The 15,636-nt window shown below is 37.2% G+C and overlaps 6 protein-coding genes across 6 annotated transcripts; 4 read left to right on the top strand and 2 right to left on the bottom strand.

Moving 5' to 3' along the window:
* Positions 1–201: 201 nt before the first annotated feature.
* Positions 202–708, top strand: VCUG_01135 (uncharacterized protein; the record flags this gene model as incomplete). The annotated part of the gene is made up of 1 exon (XM_008075940.1): positions 202–708. The coding sequence occupies one exon, from the start codon at positions 202–204 to the stop codon at positions 706–708; it is 507 nt and encodes a 168-aa protein (XP_008074131.1).
* Positions 709–1,208: 500 nt separating this feature from the next.
* On the bottom strand, positions 1,209–4,123 carry VCUG_01134 (VacB and RNase II family 3'-5' exoribonuclease; the record flags this gene model as incomplete). Its single annotated transcript, XM_008075965.1, has 1 exon — positions 1,209–4,123. One exon carries the CDS (start codon positions 4,121–4,123, stop codon positions 1,697–1,699), a length of 2,427 nt encoding a protein of 808 aa, XP_008074156.1. The 3' UTR covers positions 1,209–1,696.
* A 451-nt stretch (positions 4,124–4,574) lies between these two features.
* On the top strand, positions 4,575–6,745 carry VCUG_01133 (uncharacterized protein; the record flags this gene model as incomplete). Its single annotated transcript, XM_008075964.1, has 1 exon — positions 4,575–6,745. One exon carries the CDS (start codon positions 4,575–4,577, stop codon positions 6,666–6,668), a length of 2,094 nt encoding a protein of 697 aa, XP_008074155.1. The 3' UTR covers positions 6,669–6,745.
* A 1,064-nt stretch (positions 6,746–7,809) lies between these two features.
* VCUG_01132 (uncharacterized protein) lies at positions 7,810–9,609 on the top strand. Its single transcript, XM_008075963.1, has one exon. It carries the CDS (start codon positions 7,965–7,967, stop codon positions 9,552–9,554), a length of 1,590 nt encoding a protein of 529 aa, XP_008074154.1. The 5' UTR covers positions 7,810–7,964; the 3' UTR covers positions 9,555–9,609.
* Positions 9,610–9,870: 261 nt separating this feature from the next.
* VCUG_01131 (uncharacterized protein) lies at positions 9,871–10,911 on the top strand. The gene has a single exon (XM_008075939.1). It carries the CDS (start codon positions 9,886–9,888, stop codon positions 10,633–10,635), a length of 750 nt encoding a protein of 249 aa, XP_008074130.1. The 5' UTR covers positions 9,871–9,885; the 3' UTR covers positions 10,636–10,911.
* A 394-nt stretch (positions 10,912–11,305) lies between these two features.
* Positions 11,306–14,881, bottom strand: VCUG_01130 (uncharacterized protein; the record flags this gene model as incomplete). The annotated part of the gene is made up of 1 exon (XM_008075962.1): positions 11,306–14,881. One exon carries the CDS (start codon positions 14,879–14,881, stop codon positions 11,318–11,320), a length of 3,564 nt encoding a protein of 1,187 aa, XP_008074153.1. The 3' UTR covers positions 11,306–11,317.
* Positions 14,882–15,636: the final 755 nt, after the last annotated feature.

Genomic DNA, 15,636 nt, shown 5'->3' with positions numbered 1-15,636 from the left:
AAGTATATTTGAAGGTGATACCGCGAATTTACCGAGCGCTAATACAAATGAATTAGCCGTACCCCTGTTTTGACCAGTAAAGCCTTTCTGCAGAATATTCTCAACGTTCTTCACAACAGAGGTATAAATGACAAGCTTTTCGTCATTAATGAACTGAGAAACGCTCTTTTATACAAGAAGTGTCCTACAAACATCAAAAGAATGGTGATAGAACGATTACTTACGCTTTATTTTGGTTGTCACTGTGTCAGCACGAGAAATATTATTATCAAGGTGCTAGCGAACACAAGGAATATACCAATAGATCATTATGCATATCAAATATGTGATGATCTTGCGTGTACGAATTCTGAGATACGTTGTGTTACACTGAAGTTCTTGAAAAGGTTGAAGTGTGTGGTGAACGATGAAAATGTAATATTATGTGCTAAAAACGCAGGAAGAAAGGCATACATATCCATTTTAAGAAACAATATAGATATTACTTCTCAGATTTATCGCAGTTGCGTTGTGAAAGGAACATTTCCTAGTTTTACGGTCAAAGAGCATGTGCGGATCGCTCAAAGAAATTTTTACGTACAATCTCTGCTTGTGAATAAAATAAGAAAAGAAAAAAATGCGGAATTAAAACGAGAGGTTGAGGAAAAGATACCTTTTCTAAGAGATGGGGCATATAATGCTGTTAAAGGGATGAAGAGGGTTAATTAATGTTGGTACGAGAGAACGAAATGTAAAAGAAATATACTACATTGGTTGGTACGAGAGAACGAAGTGTAAAAGAAATATACTACATTGGTTGGTACGATAGAACGAAATGTAAAAGAAATATACTACATTGGTTGGTATTCGGAGCTACCGTATGTGTATAGCATGTATAAACGTATGATGTAAAAAATGTTGTGTTTATAAAAGTGCGGTGGAATAAAACATCGTGGGGAATTGATCAGAATGCTATTAGGGACAATCAATCAAGGAAAAAAATGAAAATATTGTTATAGAAGGATAAATAAACATAATTTAGTGAAAAAAAGGGAAAGAGTGATTTGCTAGTGTATATGAAAGATGTGGGTACTACTGGACGGATAGTGTTAATGAATGAGAGCACGTACAGCATAAATAAATGAGAGTAATTATTCTTGTTATTCTTTCATTAGAAGTATGTTCATTCATCTTTTCATATCATACCTAAAAAAAATTGTCTTTTTAGTCGTTTCGTTGTCACCTGCGACAAGACGAACTAAATCCGTTTATCATGGTTCTATAGTTACGATACACTACAGGTACGTTCTTTTCACAGAATGTGTTGAAATTCTGCCAGTTATTTGATATGAAGAGTGCACTCCATTCCGGATCGAACAGTTGAAATATTCGGTATCATCCAAAGAGCTTATTCAATATCGCAAGAATGTGCCTCATCCATTTCGATCTCAGGTTAATAACCGTTGAAATGAAGTAATACAACGCAAAAGCGCATGCATCTGCGATTTAAGGTGTGCAATTTTGGTGAACAACAGTTCACGCTGCTGACAGCAGGGCTTCATAACTAAAAATGTTATTTAAATACATCATTGATATAGGGTGGTGCTCTTACAAACAAATTTGATGTGCAAACGATAAAACAAAGACATTAAACACGATTTCACAGGTAAAACCTACCTAAACTACTATAACATACCATTTAAACTACGGAGTAACATCACACGCCCTCGTTCATCTCTTCAAGCGTGATCCAACGGTTTACATAAAAATTCTCATCATTCTTCACAATTTTAACCTTAACTTCCTCGCTCACTGCTCTCACGCTCGTGATAAAACCATCTATGTCGTACTCAGGTATGTAAACCATAGATCCATTCGCTAAACTCTTGATCACGTATGCCTGTGTCACCGGCTCGTGTTCACTGAGATACAAGTACAAAAACAGGAAATTGCACTCCCGTGATGCTATCTGTGCACCTCGGTGCCTTGCATTGAGGTGTTTGGTGAGAGCATCTATGCTGTAATCATCGTATCCGTAGTCGGATTGGAACATGATCGACTTTACGAGTCGGTGTACCACCAAGTCGGCATATCGCCTTATCGGCGATGTGAAATGTGTGTAAATCGGTTCAGCGAGACCAAAATGCCTGAAGTCTGCGAACGGAACAGTTCCACTCGAAAAATACGTGGCTTGTGCCATCGACCGCCTCTTCAACATCGATCTTACACTTTCTATCTCCGATTCGATTTCTTTTATTTCGGTCTCCGGGTGCCTGCGCAACAGCGAGCAATTTCTGATATGCTCGTACATAAACTTTGCAATAGTGACATTTGCTAGAATCATAAACTCTTCTACTATGCTGCACGTTTCCGCCTCACACTTGGTGTTTATCCTCAGCTTGTCACTTTCCTCACGAACAAGTGTCTCTCCGATGTTCAGGATTAGTGCACCACTATCAATTCGAGATTGCTTAAGCTTGCGCGACACCTCATACAGCCTATGCAATGATGCGTATGAGCGATGATTTGTGTCATTCAAAATACGCTGGGCCTCCTCATACGTAAACGACTCTTTGGACTGAATTATCGTTTCGCTCACCTTTGTGTTAATGATATTGAAATTGCTGTCAAACTGGAATATTACGCTCAATGCCAGCCTATCAACATTGCTCCTTAGCGAACACAGATCACTTGATAACACATCAGGCAGCATGTCAATTCGTCTATCGTTTAGGTACACAGTTGTGCCACGTCGTTTAGCTTCTTCGTCAATGGTTGTATTTCGCAGGACGTACGAACTCACATCGGCAATGTGCACACCTATTTCTATGGTATCTCCCATTTTGCAGTGCAGAGCATCGTCTATATCGGTACATCCCGGTGGATCTATGCTAAACACGTATTCATCTCTCAAGTCAAGCCTGTTGCTGTTTATCTCTGCAAAGCGCTGCAAATCCCTAGTCTCTTCACAATTTGTTTGTTCGTGTCCGAATCGCTCCGTTTCTTCGTGGTAATTCTTACTCAAAGGAGCGTTCGGTATTTCATTGAGGAGCAGAATGCTGTTTATTTCGACTTCTACATCTTTTATAGGTCCTATTGTGCCGAGATACACAGCATTTGGATATTTCGATGTTTCTTTCCATTCTGAAATGATAAACTTCAATCGCTTATCCTTGATACGCCCAACATTACTCGTCTGTATCCTGCATGGTGGATATTTCTTGTCCATTGGTTTTATCAGGACGTTTTGTGTGCCTGTACCGCTTATCGTGCTGTTAAGAATCGTTCCTACAATTATCCTGTCCTTTCGTTCTTTTATCCCTGTAATATACGCAAACTCCTTTCTCTCGTTTTTCGTGTCTACTTTGTCCGATCCAGATGCACTCATAGCGTCTGTATCAGTCTCGAGCACCTCTGCCTGTACTTCATCCGATTCCACAATTTTAAAGTATACCTCGTCACCGTTCAGCGCCCTGTTAACATCCAACCGGTTGTTTACGTAGTACTTCTTGTTCTCGCAGTAAATCGTGCCTGAAAAGTAGTTGTAATATGACGAATGGAAGAAGCCTACGGATCCTTCATTGGTGTACTCCCGGTAGCTATCGTCGTCCGGCGTATCAGGCACTGTAACATAATCACACAGAAGAGGATCATTCATAAACTCAGAACAATTTTCCACATCCAAAATGTTAATTTCAACGCCTGGTACATGCGAATGGTAAAATAGCAGGGCACGCCTCGTCTTGCTAGGCCACTTCTGTTCATATATTGTCATATTACCATCTCTAACCAACATTCTCCGTTCTTCCTCCTTATTCATCTCTTCTAACCTAAAATCATCGTAAAACACAAAAATCCCGTTCCTCTTTATTATCCTTGTGTACGAATTGTACCGCCGTATGTTCTTCAACTTTATTTCCTTCAGTACACTTTGCAAAACGATAACATTCTCTGAAAATAATAAAGATTTGAATTTTATAAGAATGTCCGCTTCAGCGATGTAATACTTGTCCTTCACTAATTTTGTGGTACTGGTACAGCACGCAAAACCACACGGTATGTTGACCCGTTTGTAGCATTCAACGACCCGTTTGATAAGCTTGCGCCTTCTATTAAAGGCGTATGTCTGCTCGCACGCTATCATACCGGGGCACCCAAATATTTTTATTGTACATCTGCCGGAAAATGTTGGGCTCGTAAGTACACCGGAGAAAGTATATTGAATGGGGGAGAACGAGGTGTATTAGTGGTAGGAAAGTCTTTGTCAACACATTTTTATTTGTCGATATTTATTGTATGTGCAGCACAAGGTATAAATATTGACAGTGGTGTTACCACAATATAAGGTAACGGCCACAAAAGTATTTATTTCACCAAAAGAATGTTCGTTCCGACAATGACTATAAAAATGCTTGTTTTCCATCCATTAGCCACTTGCTTTGTTTTTTGTGGGTGGTAGATTATGAACTGATGCGTATTAACATTCGAATACTCGTTAAAATATTTGATGCCCAGGGATTGCAGCTCAACCATCATTTTATTCTGTAGCTGAGCCGTATTTTGCAACTTTTTATTCGTTTACAAACACCCTCCTCATGAGTCTCAAGTTCAAGAAAGTTGACAAATGTGAAGATGTGAAAAGGATAGATTGCTCTTCTTCGGGCGTATACATACTCAAAACAGACATGGTGTTGACCACAGAATCAGGCCAAACATGTGCACAGAATTGTAAAGACTTCGCTTGCTTCAAAAATGATGTCCTTGTTTATGATGGGCGCGATTTGATCTTTGGAGATGGAAGGCTTACTGTGGATGCGTGCTCGGATGTTTTTCTCAACGACAATATTGGTTTGCTGAGAAACAGCACGTTAATCATCTATGATAGAAAATTCAAGGTACTGGGAGAATATGAGTGCGTTTCGAAAGTGGGATTTTTGTCAGACGGTTTTATCGTGGAACTAACCGAACCAAGCTCAACCTTGAGAATATATAAAAATTTAGAAAAATTTGATGAATTGAGTGGTAAGTTACTGTTTTGTAAGGAAAATGTGTACGGTGTGCTGAACGAAAAAATTATCATTTATAAGAATCACGTTGTAAAGCAGCGCATAGAGCTGGCGGGAGGTGCACTATCATTTGCTGAATTTGAGGATATAGGAATACTTTATGATGACGAGGAGTTCAGGTATTTTTATAGAGGTGAAGAGGTTATCAATCAGGAAGAAGAAGAGTTGTTGGTGATGGGACTCGATAAAAATGGTGAGTCCGTTGGTCTGAGAGATATTGTGATATTTAGGGACCTTGTATATCTACTTGGTTATAATGATACGTTGACTAGATATAAGATAGAAATAGAAAATGACAAAGGTGCTGGTGATCAGTCTAGCAGTAGGATCAGCATGCTAGATATGGAACCAGATTTGGATTTTAATGAGCTTTCGCTTGATGAGAGCACAGCAGCAACGAATGCGCCAAAAAGAGAAGAAAAGGAGACGAAGCAAGAAGGTACAGAAGCTCAGGAGGAATCGAGTAGGCTTACAGAAGCTTTTAAGTCTACATCATTGTTTAGCAGCAAAACCGGTACACTGGCGGCCAATCTTTTTACCAGCGCTACAAGGGAGACTGGTGCTAAAAATGTATCACAAACGACAATTTTTAAGGATAGCTCACCAGAAAAGAAGAGTTTTGATGCTTCGATCCAAGATAAACCAAGAAATACAACGATAAATCTGAATGTTGTCGGCTCTAGTAGTATCGGAAGTAGTTCTGACGGGGCCAAGAGTGTCGTGGCAGGAGAGGAAGTAAAAAATAAAGATAGGACAGCTGTGGATGTAAAAGCGGGCGATTCAATAACCGGATTATTTCAGCGAGGTGCTGTTGTTGGGAACACTACAGGTTCAACACGTTTTTCTGCCATAGATAAAAAAGAATCTATATCAAGTCAGACTGCGCCAAAAAATCCCGACGAAGTTCTCAAGACATCTTTACGCTGTGACATTAACTCCTTGATGAATGATTTTATGTCTATAAAGACCAATACGTACCAATTCGAGAGCATCGACGACCTACCCGACAGCGAAAATTACCGATTAATATATACAAAACTCAAGTTCTTGGAAACTGTGAATGAGAGAAGTATTAAAAAGGAACTATCACGGCTGAATGCAATGCTGAATAGGAAAATTACATTTGAGAACTATTTAGGCTATTTCGATGAAAAAATAAAGGTTCTAAATAGTGCGCGATACCTGATCAAGCACAGAAGTGCACCTGTATATGATTCAGCTTTTAGTAATCGGCAACTTGCGGCTAAGTTTTTGGACGATTTAAAACTTTTGGATGCGAAAGCTGTCAATAAGCTTGACAAACTAGAAGAAAGAGAGCGTATGTGCAAGAGTGAGCAGGTTAAAACTGAGACAGCTTTTGTTGCACCACAATCGGGAAATAATGTCTCCTCTACACCGACCAGAAATGAACCTACCGGTAGTTTTCAGCCTCCATCCATTCAGCAAAATATCTTTCAAGAACAACCGTTGTTCAATCCAATGAACAGTTTTTCTCCAAATACCACGAATAGCGTACAGAACAGCTCGAACACGCCCTCTTCCATGAATACACGAACATCGACGTTTTCACGTTTCCTGAACAAACAAAATGATGTGTTGAAAAAGATGGAAGAACGAAAATGATAATTGTGTTTGCCAGTGGTCTGTACCGATACAAATTGCTTATTAAACCGTATTTAATACACTAAGCTTTTAATCGTGTTATATTTTTGCTTATTCTCTGCTCATTTTGCTCGTTGCATTTGGTATTCTAGACTGTGGTACAACTATCAGTTCTCGTAACATCGATCAACAGATCGTTATGGTGTGTTCAGTTCAGTCAATCGTTCTAATAGCAATTTAACAGAAAAATATCTGGTGAAAACGTTGTTTGCATCTTGATCCTCCGTTTACTGCTTATGGCATAAGTCCATGTTTAGATACGTTTTCCCACTGCTGTTTAAATAGCGTGATAATGCTGGAAGAATAGATCGCAAATGTTTTATTTTTGGCTAAAAATAGAATTAGGGCGTCAAGCACGGCCACATGCGGTTTTGCACAGAAATGTATGAATATTCTGCTGCTAACCTTCTGATGTGTGTTGTGGTAATCGATTTTACAATAGACAGCCTCGATTCCAAAACATTATACACCGATCAAACTAAAATGGCAATTATAGCTAAGGTACATATGTGATGAGTTTTATAGTTATTAAAGTAGTAGATGGTTTATACGGTACATTTTGCTGTGATTTGGTGTGAAATGCCCTTTTTTAGTTTGTTGCAAATCTCATTCAGCTCACCGGCCAGCGTTTTATAGAAATTATCGAAATAATCCTTAAAGGAAGTTCACGTGAACGCTTTAAAATTGCAATTGCAGCATTAAGTAATAAATTAATTACCATGATGGTGCAACACTCTGCAGTAATATTTTAAATATTACCATGATCTTGGTGAATGAATAATTTGAGTATACACTTCCATAAAAGTACCACATGCATAAAATGTAGAGTTATAAAAAATTTTAGCGGTTATGTACATTATTTCAGCGGGATGAACGTGCGCACACATCTTCAAAAATTCGTGGTCGGACTTGAATTGGAAGTTTTACTCTTTTTTTTCATTTTTTTAATAGAATCGTTTGCTTGAATCCCTGCTAAGTTATAACATGAAATTTGGTAGTTTGTGGTAGGAATTTCTGGTAACATGTGTTACTTTAGGCGAACATTCGGTGGTCTATATTGGTCATGTGCCGTTTTATATGAACATCTCCTCCGTACGTACCATGCTCGTGTGTTAATTGTCTCAATTATTCCGTATTGATACACAGTCCTATGCTAAAATAGGTCATAACAACCCTATCGTTCCCAATTTCGGACCCGCAATTCAAGAACATTTTGCGGTCCCTAAAACTTCATCATATGAACTTTACCCCTGTGGAATGGTCGTAAGAACCGAGTTTGAAAAAATCATCGGCGATTTGCAAAACAAAAATTACGCCCAGGTCATAGACCGCATAACACAGGCACGCAAGAAAGGTGCATCTGATCCGCGAATAGAAATAATTTATGCCTATTCGCTGATACAAATGAAAAGATTCCTTGAAGCATCTAAGGTTAAACTTCCAAAGATTTTTGATTCTAATTACACATACATAGTCAAATGCGTTTTTATCGGGTTGAATCAAACTAAGATGCTCAAGAAGTTAAAGTTCAGCGATCCGATGGAGTTATACGAAGTGGCATTGCTTAACTATGAATACGAGAGTTGTGTGATGCTTAGCAAAGAGATAAAACGCAATGGAAATCACTTCACGGTGTTTTCTATCGTTGCACAGATAATATACGAAAAAAAGACGCATCATACGAAATTGCTCAAGAAAATAATACAATCCAGCTCTTACAGCACAAACTGTATGTATTTTCTCAAGAAACATAAGATATTGGAAGACGAGGTGTATGCATTTGTTAAAGAGACAGACAAGAGAGATCTTTGTTACTTTTTGACTATGAAGGAATTTTTTATGGATGGCCGGTGCATATATTTTGCTATGGGTAAAGACCGAGCGAGCGATAAAGAAACCGTTAATTTTCTGCTCGACAACTTGGATGACTGGGATATTTATGAGTACGCTATTAGAAAGAATATCGAACTTCCTGAGAGACCGACCTTAAATTACCTCTATTACAAGTTTTACTACGAAAAGTCGGAGTGCGCACAGAAAAAATTGATTCAGAACATCTCAAGTGTAAGTGAGCTGGAAAAAATAAATGAAATTCATCCGATAGCAACACTAAAGGATTATTTTGAACACAATATTGAACAGAGACTCGCCATCTTTCATGAAGATCCAAGTCTTGTCAATTTAAAATTGTTGCTTTCTCTCCTGATAGGCTCCAGAGAAGAAAATCTTGTCATATTGGCATTCTATCTTACCTACAAATACAAGAACAATGATGAGTACGGATATGAAATACAGCTAATACATCTATTTATTTGCCGTTACTTGCTATATCTACCAGGCATATCCATGGAAATGCACAGCTTGCGAATACAAGAGATACAGAAGATCAACTTATCGTTTCTATACCACGATGCATCCGTGTTTTATCGTAAAAGATTTGACGATATTGAAGAAATGGTGATGAATAATCTAAAAATCATCAATGAGTCAATGATTACGTTCGTTAACACAGGTAAATTCGATATTGCAATTTCTCTGCTAAATTTAAAGAAAAGATTTGAAGATAACATGATTGTTAAGGAAATAAAAGCGAATAAGATATTGTTCAATGAGGTTAGAAACATGTTTTCGGATCTTCTTGGTTCTAACTGCGTATATTTTTTTAACAAGTATGCGAAACAAAGAATGCGACCTGGAATACTTAAGAACCTATATAATCTGAAAAACACAGGCGATGACTACAAAAAATTACTGATTAATGACTACTACAACTTAAGGGATGAGTCTGAGTTCAGCGATGCCTTAGCAAAAATTGTGGAGTACCAGGAAGGAGCTGAGGATATATAAATGCGCAATAAAGAACTTTTTGGATGTTTTAACTATTTATATACTTTAGTGGCTCTTCCTACCTTCTAAAGAAAACAGAAGTATTCAAATGTTAAATCAAGAGTCAGCCTTAATTGCGTTGCAACATAGAATGTGTATCGAGTGTTAAATACCTTACATTTCATGAATAACCGTGTGACTTGGCTCAATAAACATGTACTTCAAATCCTTTGTGCCTGAGAAACATTCTGTATGTCGATATGGGTTTAACTCATAACAAGTCAAATGCGTTATTTTTTCTAGTCCTAATCTTTTATTTGCTAAATGGCGTTCTATTATTAAACATTCACCCATGATGACTAAAAATAATAATTTGCAAAATATCGAACCCCTGATGACAGGCAAGCACGAGTACTATGCTGAGTTCTGCCCAGAAGGAACCTTGAAACTGGTCGAATATGCTTTAGAAGCGGCATCCGCGGGGATACCAATGATAGTGCTAAGGACAAAGGATGCTATTTACTGCGCTGCAAAGAAGCAGACGTTCGAAAGTCTTGAGGTGCCGAAGAACCTCAACATAGTTCAAATATCAGAAAAGGTTTATCTCGCGATCTCAGGATTTGCTGCCGATGTGGATCAAATTGTTGAAAAGGTCAGAGATATGGCGGCTCGAAAAACTTATGAGCTTGGGTTCGATGTGACCGCTGACATCCTTGCTAGGAGTCTAGCGGATGAACGACAAGAACTCATTCAGCGTTCTGGGGAGCGACCAATGGCTTTTACTGCTATCTTTTTTGGTTTTGATGATGACATCCCTCTATTGTACCACACAGATACCTCTGCAGTATTCTACTCTTATTATGCTTTAGGTATCGGCGAGAATAGTATGAAAATGAACAAATATCTTGAAAAAGGCTATAACATGGATCTTGATCACAACAGGGCTCTGTTTACTGTTGTAAAGGGGCTTAGTGAGTCAATTGGTAACGAATTTTCACCGGGAAACATATCTGTATGTTATACCAAGAACAACAACGAGTTACAATACTTAGATGTACGTGAGATTGATACTATCCTACAGAGAATATCTGAGGCTGATTAATAAATCGTTGTGTGCTAATCTCCGTCTATTCTCGGGTGTTTCTTCTCTACATTGCGGTATTATATGCTATTAGTCGATTATATTGGCTAACTATTCTATTCAGAAATTTTGGTAGATTGTGATGGCTTGGTTTCGTTTTTCAGGTAACATTCATATTTTCGCAGTACGGATAGAATGAAGTTATCAACTATCAATGGCTTGATGTCACTTCTGAAACGGCTTTTGATCGTAACCGCTTTTACTTCAAACATGTTTATTTATTTTCCCATGCATAACCCTATCCAAGATACTCACTTTCTGATTGTCAGGATCGAGCTTTTAATCGCACAATCGTTCAAGTGGATCACCATCGATCTTTTTATAGCATTGAGTGATTATCAAAACCGAATAACGGCCCTATATTGAATGTTTAATATCCGTTTCTGCCAACATAATTCAACGATTGAAATGCTTTAAAAAGGCTAAATTTATTGTTACATGGTAAAAAATGCCGAAGATTCATAATAATGTTGTTCAAATAGCATACTTCATTTAGCGTTAACATGAGAGGGTAAATGCTAACAATAATAAAGTCAGACGCATCATAAAAAGCGATAGCGAGAACAAAAACTAAAAGATTCTTATGCTCTGACTGGTAATAACATAGGAAAATTTAAACTACATATCTATGGTAGGTTTTGCTTTATTCAATCGATTTTCGAACTTTGTAACATGTCCATAGCCACTCTTTGATGCGAGACTCCCATACTTTTTCATATAAATCTGTTCTAAAGTCTAAATCCAACAGAATAGCACCATTAATAGCTTCAAATATATCCCCATATAATTTTTTATAGTTGTTGACAAGATAACTATTCCTCAATTCATCCTTGTCAAAACATGTTTCTATATAGTTGAACAATTTGCTTGTGTATAAAACATTTCCGTATATCTGATTGTTTACCAGATTTTTTCGTGCTTCATGCAAGGCAAAAGGGCAAGAGTATTGGTTGAAAATTGACTTTGTTACAAACACGTCCAGCACAGAGTCGCCTATCAGTTCAAGTTTTTCAAAATAGGATCGCGTACCGAACATATTGTCCCTCGTGCTCGGATGAATCATGGCCTTCTCGATAAAGCCCTTGTTCCTGAATTTGTAATCAAGAATCCCTTCCACCTCAGCAATATTTTCTTCAGACATAACGTTGTGGTGTTCAGCCAGATTGACCAAAAATCTATTACACCGGAAAAACGTCCCGTTGTTACAGTTATCTAGGTAATAAAAAAAGTCAAAAGTCTTCTTTCTCACAAGCACTTCCATAGAAACGTCACCATCCAGCTCAAAGATGTCCCGCAAGAATTTATCTGTACTTATTTTCTGTTTTTTACGCGTACTCTTGCCACCATCGGTCTCGTCAAAAACACCAACAATGTTATCAGAATATTTTGAGATGTCAATAATTCCTAACTGAAATATCATTCTTTCTGTCACACTCAGGTCATTTTCGACATAACATGCTCCAATTATCGCTTCAACAATATCTGCATACGTCTTCTCACTACTTATTTGGTTGCAAACCGCCGTTTGCGAATTAAAGGCAGTATTCTTGAAGTTAAAGTACTGCTGAAGCTGTTTACAGATATTATCATTCAAAGAAGGTGGTTGAAAAACTAGGTTAGAGAAATATGATTCCAACTCAAGCTTCTTTCCGATAAGTGTTAAATTGGAATTTTCTATTATGCGGCATTTCGAATCAACAATCGATCCGGTGTCATATTCAAAGCAAAGCATGAAGAACTTTGTAACTAGATACTTCAGAATACAGTCACCTAGGAATTCTAGTCTTTCGTAATCCGGATATTTGTCGTTCTTCGATATAAAACAGTTGGAAAGCAGTTTCAAGGAAATTGGAAGATTCAAACCAACCCTTGCCTCATCAACTAAAGCCAATACTTCGAAATAAATAAAATCATATGTGAAAGTAACATATTTTTCGAAAATATCTTTGATACATGGAGTGACACGCATTATTTCTGAGGATAGCAGCGAGGTACTAGCACTCCCTTTTCCGCGATGCGAGTATATGTATCCGTTAAACATCAATCTCTTATCGCTATCTGCTGTATATTTTAAATGAGTACCGTATTTTTGCTCAAAGTATTTTAGATACGATATAAGTTCTCCGTTGCTATCGTTCTCTTCCTTCAGAAGATGATCGTCGACGTTGGAGCCATTATCGATTCGAATGACATTATCATTGATGCTTTGATCAGACCAGTCTTTGAAAACATAAAAGTTCTTGTTAAACGGATTAAACAACAGATATCCAGTGTATTCTTGGTTTTCATATAAATTACCTGCAAAACCATTCAAAAACAACTTTTTGTTTTTCAGAGGGACGACGAAGTAGTTATATGTACTGTTATAACCGATCTTTTTGTAATGAATTCCAAAAAACAGCACGTTATACAGCGCAATCAAGGACATTTGCTGATCATCAGTATCGATTTCGCCCAAATACTCAAACGATGCGCTTTCAAGTTCTATTGTTTCTTGAAATGTTTTGCCACAGATGATGCCTGTGTCTGAATTAAATGCATACAAATGGTTCAAATTTAAGTTCAAAAAACACTTGGGAATGGCACGAGACTTAATCTTTGGGAAATTAGCCTTCTTCAGTGTTACCATATACTTTTGCTTGAAAACATTCTTCACATAAGTAGAGTCACAACTATTGACAACATGCTGCATAAGCTTAAAAATGAGCGTGTACACATGTGTTATGAATACCGGTTGCTCATTATTCTCGTTCTGGATTAAGATTGAAAAAAAATACTCAAGGGGGTAGGTGTTTATGCTACTAATATTTTTTTGGTATTCGGTATCAAATCGATCCAAATAGTTATTTTCGATTTTATATGTTGATTCGAGCCATGATTTATACACTTTGTTGATAATAAAATATTCTTTTATAAGCGATAGGTTTTCATCCAAGCAGCCACATGCCATCAAACCTTTAATCGCTTTGAACGCAGCATCTTGTAATGCGGCTCGTTTTGATTTCTCTACCTGGCTTATGTGACTTTCTGTAAATACCGGATCACAGCTCACATATGGCAACTTCAGATGGCACACAAACCCCTTGTTGCTGCTGTAGTGAACATCCGTATATTCAAGGTTGGCGATGAACAAAAAGTGTTGTTCGAACAAGTGTTTCAGATTGCACAGTAACCGTGCTAAAAAAACGTGAGCAACACTTTTTTCAACGTAGGCGCCCTTTTTTGTGCTAATTTTTTCTTCTGATTCGTTCACATATCTGAAGAGGCGATAAGCCCTGTCGTCTCTCTTTATACTTTTACAAATCTTGACTATGTTCGCAAAGCAAGCATTATCATCCGCAATAAACAGGTACTTGTCAGCTTTTACATTTACATCTATAACATCATAATATATCAGAAGATCTACATCGGTTTCATGCTCATTAAAAAAATCAACATAGTTTAAAATCACTGATCGTTTGCAGGCTACGTATATTTTTTTACCTTTGTTATTTTCAAGCAGCTCTTTCAACAACAGAAATTTTCTATGGATCACGTTCAATCGTTCATATTCCTTTTCCGATACATCTGTTTGTTTGTAGTTACTTGCTTTCTGTACAAGATGTTTGTTATTCTTCAGGTATTCAACCATTTTCTCGAACGCCAGCTGATATGAAACAGATTCAAGCACCTCATCTGTGTTATAAGTTAAGGCATTTTTCAGCCTTAAGTACGTCCATAGGCTGTCATCTCGCGTTGGCTTACAAACTACAATCTTCACATCTGGACTTATAGCCGGTTTATCGTCGCTGGGCAAGAAAAATCTCTTGCTATGCAAATATATAGAATCCATCTCATTTATTTCACCAAGAAACGCAAACACAGCACATAGATCCCTGCTTTTGATGTTATTGTAGTAAAAAATTTTGAAGGTCGATATTTCTATGGAATCAAGCTTCTGTAGTCTGAAAATAATGCAGTCGTACTCCACTCCTGACAACAACCCCCGTCTCACAAGAAAAAAAAATCTATGGCGTGTTATAAGTTGTCTATCCTTTATCAGTGTACTATGGATATTTACACCACGGAAATCGTATATATTATCAAATTGCGTGTTGTTTTTGTCATCGATTACCAGTATCACTTTCTTGTAATGATTTATCAGATGCTGTATAATTTTGTTCGAGTTACTATTTAACTGAAAAATGGTGTTGCTTGTGATTTGCATTGGGGTAGCTTTTTGTTTTCTGTAAAACTTTTTAAAGTTTTGACATGCGAATAGCGGATAAATGTGTTTTTCTTACACATATAAACGTAAAATCAAGGCTTATATATGATGAATTATACATGGATAGTACTAACTTAGTGAAATATATAAATTTTTAGGTATTGTTATTGTAACAGGTACTTAGCGTGTGGGAGGTTTCAAGACCTTAAAATACTGTAGAGAATTAATGATACAAGTGAATGTGGTGAATGATACTTCAGTTTGGGCAGGACTTGAGAAGTTGCGCATTGAAAATCTAAGTACATATCAACGTAACGTTGTACAAATAAAATTTGTGTTTGCACCAGGCAGAGAAAAACTCGAGCGGTTTGATATTCGATGCAAAAAGAAACGTTTATGTTTTTTACTAAAAGCTAGCCACATAATACCGTTCATACAACAGGATAAAAGCATAGCACTATATGTAAAATTTGGTCCATTTTAAGGTGATAAGTTTATTTTTTCGAATTATTTTCTCCTGATGGGGAATATAGAATTAATCGTTGGCACAATTGCGTCTTTGACATGTTATTGGTAAAAATAGCTGTTGTCTCGCATGTGGAGATAAATAAATGACTCACAGTAAGAAAAGTCACGGATATTTCAGGAAAATAAATTAAGTACTATTTTTTAGATCGCTATTTCACATCAAGAAAAGTTTTTGCTGATTTAGACAGGTATTGGTTTACTCATCAGCTTTTGGTTGTCTTTTCATT

The sequence above is a fragment of the Vavraia culicis genome (assembly GCF_000192795.1).
Source record: "Vavraia culicis subsp. floridensis unplaced genomic scaffold supercont1.16, whole genome shotgun sequence".
Taxonomy (NCBI): domain Eukaryota; kingdom Fungi; phylum Microsporidia; family Pleistophoridae; genus Vavraia; species Vavraia culicis.
This window is presented reverse-complemented; position numbering and strand designations above follow the sequence as displayed.

Excerpts from the sequence above, each read along its gene's own strand:
- VCUG_01131 (XM_008075939.1), top strand. The coding sequence starts at position 9,886 with ATGATGACTAAAAATAATAATTTGCAAAATATCGAACCCCTGATGACA.
- VCUG_01132 (XM_008075963.1), top strand. The coding sequence starts at position 7,965 with ATGGTCGTAAGAACCGAGTTTGAAAAAATCATCGGCGATTTGCAAAAC.